At 53.8% G+C, this 7754-nt stretch overlaps 1 protein-coding gene across 1 annotated transcript; it reads left to right on the top strand.

Moving 5' to 3' along the window:
* The first annotated feature begins 375 nt into the window (after positions 1-375).
* Positions 376-6775, top strand: LOC116491907 (quinone oxidoreductase-like protein 2). The gene is made up of 10 exons (XM_032192271.1): positions 376-475; positions 1513-1661; positions 1829-1925; positions 2886-2944; positions 3161-3226; positions 3532-3641; positions 3990-4071; positions 4594-4775; positions 5219-5447; positions 6228-6775. The coding sequence occupies exons 1-10, from the start codon at positions 376-378 to the stop codon at positions 6294-6296; spliced, it is 1143 nt and encodes a 380-aa protein (XP_032048162.1). The 3' UTR covers positions 6297-6775.
* Positions 6776-7754: the final 979 nt, after the last annotated feature.

Genomic DNA, 7754 nt, shown 5'->3' with positions numbered 1-7754 from the left:
AGCACATAACCCCTGGATTTTTCTGCATCTATAGGAACACGAGCTTCTTTCTCTGGGCCGCCTATCCTACTACTTTATCCAGCCTATCTCTGCTGTATTTTTGCACTGTGTTGCCTAAACAGATGGGTTCCCTGCCCTTGCTATTGTAAGCAGAGACAGATGCAAATACATAGGAACTTATGGCCTGTCGTGTGGTTACCTAGAGAGGCCGTTGTTTGCAAACAAAGGGTGTGCAAAGACACAGACAGCTTCTCTTGGGGTAGCCTGGAGATGCACGGCCCCAAAATGCTGCTGCCCTTACACGTCTGCCATTGGAGCTGAGCGCAGCGGTGGCACCTTCCAAACAGAACCGGTCGAGAGCTGTGAGATGATGACATGTCGGAAGAAAGGAGGAGCAAAATGTATATGCCTCCCCTCCCCATCCTCCAACCTATTGTTCCTTTAGGAGTCCGAATAAACAAAGGAAAGCGCACTGGTCTGGAGCACAAGGCAGCTGCGTCAGCAGCTCACCTACGTGCAAACACAGCCCCCGTCCTTCCCTACCCCCAGAGGGTTCTGGCTCAAGCTGTATTTAAAATAAAATGCCAGGACCCCAGAGTTGGGTGTGACAGAAGGAAACGGGGTCTCCGAGCAAGAATTGTGCTGTGGTGAGCCATGGCTGTGTGCGCTGGTCACACCAGGCCGTTTGCCTGAAGCACACAAGCTGGATTGAGGGTTGGCCAAGAGGAGATTTAGGACGTCGGAGAAGCACAGAAACAGCTTAGGCATTTCGGGAGCACCAGCACGCGGGGGTGTAACCATGTAAGGGTCCCATCAGCAGCCCAGCAAGAGCAGCGCTGCGGTGTCGCAGCTCCAAGCCCCCTTCCCTCCTTGGGAGGAGGTCTGGGCTCCCTCAGCCACCATGTGAGCCTCAGCGCTTGGTCCCTCAGCCTTTATGGTGCCCGACACGGTCTCTGCAAGGCTTCTGGTGCTTTTTTTTCGTTGGGGAGTCAGTGATGGGGCACTGAAGGGACGGGCAGCGACATTGCTCCGTGAGCGCAGCACTCCGGCCTTCCTCAGGCGAGGCAGAGGAGTGCAGCCCGGGCTGCTTCGCCGGGAGCCGGACGAGGAGCCGGTGCCACCCCTGCAGCCCCCGTCCTGCCCTTCATTACGGCTCCAGGTGCCGGCTGATAGAGGGCACCAGGCACAGCAACTGCGCCGCCATCGCCCGCCCTCGACGCCCGAGGCCCGGCCCCGTCCCGCAGCAGCGCGGGGGGGCCCGGAAGGCGGCGCGGGGCGCGGAATGGCGGCGGCGGCGGCAGCGCTGCGGTGCGGGGCGGCTGCCTCCTGCCCGCTCCCCTCCCCATTTCCCCATTCCCCTTCCCACTTCCCAGCCCCCTCTCTCTCCATGCCCCCTCTTTTTGCCCCCATACCCCCCTCCCGTCCCCCTTTCCGCATCCCTTTCTCCCCCTTTTGCCCTCATTGCCCCCCCAGCTCAGCCCCAGGACCCCCCCTTCCATCTCCCTCCCTGAGGTGTCCCCGTGCCCCTTCGTTTCAGGATCAGCGCCCTTGGCCTGGCCTCGCTGCGGGGTGCCCGTGGCTACCGAGCGGCTCAGTGCACCGAGCTGGCCAAGCCCCTGATCCTACAGGACCTCCCGCCCCCCCCGCTGCAGCCCCACCAGGTAGGGCCATGGGGTCTTGCAGGAGCGGGACAGAAACCCTTCAACACGCGCTGTCCGCTGCCACCACGACAACTTCTTGGGGACAGCCCCTGCGGCCACAGCAAAACCGAGCTGCTGACCCTGGGACTCATGCTCCAGGGTTTAACGTTTGTCCCCTTTTCCTGCAGGTCCGCGTGGGTGTCCAGTACTGCGGGTTAAATTTTGCCGATATCTTGGCCTGCCAGGGTCTGTACCAGGACAGACACACTCCTCCCTTCACCCCCGGTGAGTAGGCGACCGAGCTGTGCGGAGGGGGCAGTGCCAAATGTGCTCGAGTGGCACATCCTAGGGAGATGAGCGGCCCTGCGATGAGAAGGCTGCTGCCAAGAAAGCATGAGCTAACTTGACGAGTCTTTTAGGGTCCATAGGATCATGTTTTAACACCCTCTGATAATACCCGAAGTAACATATTACTGCATTTCGAAGGTGGCATGCAAAGAGAACTTGCTAGTCTGGGGAGAGCAACAGAAAGTATTGTTTGCCTGGAAGCTATGAACACCAAAGCACAGAGTGGTTTTGGGCAGGGCTGGGTCCTTCTGTCCAGAGCTGCAATAACTGCCATAAGCACATGTGGCTGAAGGCACCTCCTCTCCCTCCGCAAAATCCCTCTGCCCCAGCGCCTTCCAGCAGCACCGTGCACAGGCAGCACGTGTGGTGCTCCTTCGGGCTGTGACAGCTCCTTTGGCTCCGCTAGCCCAGGAACTGCTGTCTCGCAGCAAAAAAGATGTGCAAAAAAAGCACATTTCTGAAGTCTCACAGTGTGGAAGTGCCTTCCTTCCTCTGCAAAAATATATTGGTATTCCAAACTGAAAGAGTCTTGACTTAACGAGCAAGCACTTGCTGTCCCCTGTGCTGATGCTGCCATCTTCTGCCCAACTGGTGCTTTGCTGCTGAAAACTTCATGGCTTGGCCCGGGGATCTGCTCCATGTGCACTGTGTGGGTGCAACCCACAGATGTTCAGCAGCCTTGGAAGCAGAGTCTGGTGGTTATTTCTTTACGTTGCAGCGTTATAAGTAAAGGTGAGAGGGCTGAGGAGCACAGAAATGCCTGTTGCTGGGTGATTTCCACAGCTTCATGGTTCTGGAAGCGAGACCTCATCTGCAGGTCCATCAGCTGAGGATGCTGCTAATTGCATATGCAAAAATGGGTTGTGTCAACACGTGCATGTCCTTGTCCTCCTGCAGGGATGGAGTTTTCGGGGACTGTAATGGAGACTGGAGAAAACGTTAGTGCCGTGAAGGAGGTAAGAACAACACAGGGATGTAAGGACGCAGGAAACTCAGAAGAGGAAAGGGGTAAATACCTGCAGTTAATGGGCTACGTGGGCTGTTGTTAGACACAGCTTGAGCTGTTCGCAGTTCTTCCTGAAAATGCAGGGAAATGAAATGCTTAATTCGGAGGGAACAGCAGGACTGAGCTATTTCTCTCCCGACACCCATCCAATCGCTATTTTTGGCAGGGATACAGAGTAATCGGTGTGACTGGCACTAAAGCTATGGCAGCGGAGTGTGTCGTTGATGAGAAGGTAAGGACAGAGCATTTCTCCCCCCAAACTGTGGGAGAGCTTTGCCTCTGCTCAGCTCTTTAGCCTTGCTGGAGCTGCTGCTTCACCACCCTTTAGAATTACTTTCTCCACTTTCCTTGCCACTGTGGGACGACATGCGTGGGGGAGCTTTTTCAAAATAGATGTTTTTTTTTTTTAAAAAAAACAACCTTAAAACAAGCCTTTCTCACAGCAGGCCCCACTGATGCCGTGCAGTGGGTCTGCTTCAGCAGGGCTCAGGTGCACAAGCCTCACCCCGTCCCTTCCCGCATCACATCTGTCTGCAGATGCTGTGGCAGATCCCTGACAGTGTCTCCCACGAGGACGCAGCAGTGCTGCCCATCGCCTACGGCACTGCCTGGCTGGCTCTGTGCCGCCGGGCACGGCTGCAGCCAGGGTAAGCAGCAGCTCGGGGTGGCACAGGAACTGCAGCCTGGCCCCGGGTATCTCCACAGGTAAAACTGTCAGGGCACTGAGCTCCCAGGGTGTGCAGCTTAATGCTGCTTGGAGCAGAGGCCTGCACCATGCAGGACCTGCATTTTCTCTGCAGCCTGCAGTTAACGTACCTCTGCCTGCTGCTCTGGTAGAAAAAGTGGCATGGATCTGGCCGAGCCTGGGGAGGCCACAGACCCCCCAGTGGGAGGGTGATCCTCGTGCCACTGAAACATTGCCTCGTTCAGGAATTAGGGATGTTTTCCTGTTGTGCCATAGACCTCTGCTTGTTCATTCTTCTTCTCCCTCCCAGGGAGACAGTGCTGGTGACGGCAGGAGCTGGGGCCACTGGGCTTGCCATCATTGATCTGGCTGCCAACGTGTTCCAGGCAAAGGTATTCAGGTATTTGCCTTTTCACCAGAGCCTGTCCTTCCGTGTGCGTACTCCAGTGCCACATCTTGACAAGCAGGTGGCCTAGCATTGTGGTGACAGAGGCAGAGAATCGAGGCCAGGCCTTTGCTGGGTCTGACACCAGCCTCTTTACCCCTAGTTATCACAGCCCACCCTCTCTCCTCCATCTCCCTCAGGCTCTGCTATAAGTCTCCATCGCTCCCGTGGGCAGCATTGGGACCTCCTGCACCTCCCCTGCTGGTCATCATTTTTGGAAGGGGGTTAGACATTCCTCGCAGCCCCAGGCTCCTAAAGTCATTCAGGCACTTGTGCATCAAAAGAAGCACTAGGTTAAAATGTTCACATCTGAGAAAACATTTCCATATATAAGGAGAAAGAGTGGGGTTTCCAACTCCCTGTTCCTATTTCCCATAAATGAAATGGGAAGTGCACCTGGTTGAGATGCTCAGTGCTTCCTGAGCAGAGCAGCTTTTGTACCAGGTGCCAGCTTTCCCTTTGGTCTCAGGTGATAGCAGCAGCTGGCAGCGACCCCAAATGCGAGCTGGCCGTGACAAGAGGTGCAAGCCATGGGGTGAACTACAGCCGGGGCAGCCTGAGAGAGGAGGTGAAGGCGCTCACAGGTGGCAGAAGGGTCGATGTGGCCATCGAGGCTGTTGGCGGTGACGTCTTCAAGGCAGCTCTGCAAAGGTGAGCCGAAACCAGAGCGTGACGAAGCTGTGCCAACAGAGGTGATGCTGCTGGCATGCCAGAAGGCTTTGCTGCCCACTGAGGGGAAGGTGAAGCAAACACTTTAGGCTATCTGCCCTGAACTGGTTGAGGAGATGGTGGCTTTGTAAGGTGCATTCCTGTGGCTTGATTAACGCATGTCAGGGCTGATTAACACAGCCCTAGGGGCTGCTGTAGGGTCCAGACACCCACCAGCCCCCAGGGACAAAACCTCTGCCCGAGCCCCCCGTGCACATCAAGTTTGTTTTCTAAAACCTACCAGTAGATAGAGCAGCCCAGAGCGCCAATGCACTTGCGCCTGAAAGCTCATCATCCACAGCTGTCAGCTCTCCTTGGCATGTGAGCATTGCCTTGGGATGAGCTTCGGGATACCCATTGCATGCCTTCTTCCTCCCTTCACGCAGTTTGGCTTGGGAGGGCAGGATTGTGGTGATGGGCTTTGCCGGAGGAAAAATCCCCTCGATTCCTGCCAACCTGCTGCTTCTGAAGAACGTGTCTGCCATGGGAGTGTACTGCGGTCGGTACCAGCAGGAGGATTTTCCCCTTTTTTCCACTGCCATCTCCTCTGTTCTTCAGTATTGCCAGGAGGGAAAGATCCATCCCCACATCGGAGCGGTCTTCAAGCTGGAAGAGGTTCGTGCTGGGCTGATGCCTGAGGATTGTTAGCAAAGTCCTTTTTATGTGGGTAGAAACAGGTTTGTGTGTGCAGTTAGACCCCTGGCATAGAAGCCTCTGGAGTCCTAAGAAAAAATATTAAATCGAAAAATCCCATTTTCCCTCACCTTTTTTTAATCTTCTTCCATTGGGTTTCAGCCAGGGAGCCGTTAACTCCTGGTTTGGTACTGCAGGGCTAAAATTGCAACATGCTCAATGGGGAGGTCGTAAAAATGCACACTCCCATACCAAAGAGTTTGGTCTTGGAGAATAGTATGCTGGGGTAATATTTTAGAAATGGATTAGTGGATTGTGAGGTGCCTTCATTTGCATTGTCCCCTGAGCACCTCTGAAGGTGTTCAAAACATGTTTTTCCCCCTCTTTTGATGGTGTTGTAAGCCTTAGGTAACAGCTCAGCTACTAAGTATTGATGTAGCCACCATCCAGCAAATTCAGGGATGTAAGGTGGAGGAATACCCAGGAGCTTATCGGCTCCTGAGTTATTTCGATCCCAGCAGTCAATTCCAGGGACTCAGGTGCAAAGTAAGAGCTATTTGTTTATGCCAATCTGTATTACAGCCTGTTGTACAATCGACAGAAATACAACCATATCCTTGTTTTATCTTAACTTTTTTTTTTTTTTGCATGTAACAGCACAGGCATCACAACACAGCAACTGACTTCTCCCCCATGTTCTCATTCTGCCCCTTCCTGTCCTGATGACCATCACCATAAACACTTGGGGCTTTGTGTTCACAGGTAAATGAAGCCTTCAACCATGTGCTCCAGCGCGAGTCCACAGGCAAGGTCATCATCTCCATGAAGTAAGAGGGCTGTTTCCCCAGACTCAGCCTCCTGCTCTTCCCCTGCCCTGAAGAGGAGACTCCAAGCTCTGAACCCAGCAGTGGACAAGCCCCATGAGGCGGGGACATGAGTTACGGTGGCTTTGCGAGTCGCTGCATGCCAGCAGAACAGGGGTGGCTGCTGTTGTGTGCATGCTTTTAGCTGTCCCCTTTCTTTGCTTCGCCACCACCTGGAAAGGCTCCTGCCAAGGCTCAGAGCTCTGCAACCCAAAACTTCTGCAGCCACTGCTCAGTTACATGGCCAGTGCTTTGCTCTACACCTTTCACACAGCCCAGGGACACCATGGCACTGTCAGGTATTTCTTATGTGATTGTGTGTGCGTGCAATATAGTAAATCTCAGCATCAAGCTTACCTCACAATGTCCTGTTGCTGCAGGAGCAGTAACTTTGACAAGGCTGCCTGGCCTCCCAAAATCTTCAATAAATCTACACAGTACTCAAAATCTGACCCGATAATGTTTCTTGGGGCAAAGAGTCATGTATATAGCCTAGGCATAAACTGAGTTCTTACACACCTTGCCCGTCAGTAGGCTATGGAGCACTTATCCCTTACTGACAACAGCCTTATGTCCTATGTTAGCTGTGGTTGCTGGTTATGGGAGAAGGAAAGTAGGTCAGTTACAGGCTTTTTTTTTTTTTATAAAAAAAAAAAGCCTGTTTTTTTTTATAAAAAAACAAACAAACATGGTTTGAGCTGGACAAAAAGCAAATGTGACTAACAGGGCTCCTGCTGATGCTTATTTGGGAGCCACGGGGATAATACAAAAGAGCAGTGCCCATCCAGGCATCTGATGAGCATCCTGCTGAAATGGCTGGGTCTGAAGGGAAGAACAAAGTGAGGATGACATGGGTGGAGGGATGAAGGTAGGCACGTGTGTTCTGAACAGGGAATGAAGCCAGTGACCTGTCCTGCAGTGACCAGCCAGGAAGGGTGACTGCTCCCCTGCCCGCCCACCCCATTGCCTCCTGCACTCCCAGGCTGTTGTGCCTGGGGAAGGAGCATGCTTCTTGACCTGGCATTGCTTCAGCTTGGTCCCGGGAGGGGGATCACAGGTGGGGTTACGTTCATACACATCGCTGCAAACAAAAGGAGCCCAAAGCTCCAGTAACGAGCAGGTTACACTCTTCAAGGCTTAACGAGAGAGACCTAAGCTGTAATGGACTGTAGAGACACAATAGCTGAGCCATTTGATCTGCCAACACTTAACTTTGTCTGTGCTGCGCCCTGCTGTTCCAGCTCCTAGCATTGTATAGACTCTGGCTCTGCAAGCTGCTTCAGCATCGCCTCCAATTACAAAGTGCTTCCTCTGCTGCAATAGCCCTCCTGGCTGTCTTAGTGCACCTCTACTGCGGCAGCAGCTCCAGCCCTGCTTCGCTCCCATCTTTGCTGCTGTGCCTCAGACCCTGGAGGAAGTTATTTAA

This window comes from Aythya fuligula, chromosome 8, assembly GCF_009819795.1.
Source record: "Aythya fuligula isolate bAytFul2 chromosome 8, bAytFul2.pri, whole genome shotgun sequence".
NCBI classification, from domain to species: Eukaryota; Metazoa; Chordata; class Aves; order Anseriformes; family Anatidae; genus Aythya; species Aythya fuligula.
Note: the sequence above shows the minus strand (reverse complement) of the source record. Positions and strands in the feature narration are given on the sequence as shown.

What these genes read in the sequence shown, in the direction of transcription:
- LOC116491907 (XM_032192271.1), top strand. Translation starts at nt 376, where the DNA reads ATGTCGGAAGAAAGGAGGAGCAAAATGTATATGCCTCCCCTCCCCATC. An exon ending in CGGGCACGGCTGCAGCCAGG is followed by an intron (nt 3,642 to 3,989) that starts GTAAGCAGCAGC and finishes TCTCCCTCCCAG; the next exon opens with GGAGACAGTGCTGGTGACGG. An exon ending in TTCAAGGCAGCTCTGCAAAG is followed by an intron (nt 4,776 to 5,218) that starts GTGAGCCGAAAC and finishes CCCTTCACGCAG; the next exon opens with TTTGGCTTGGGAGGGCAGGA.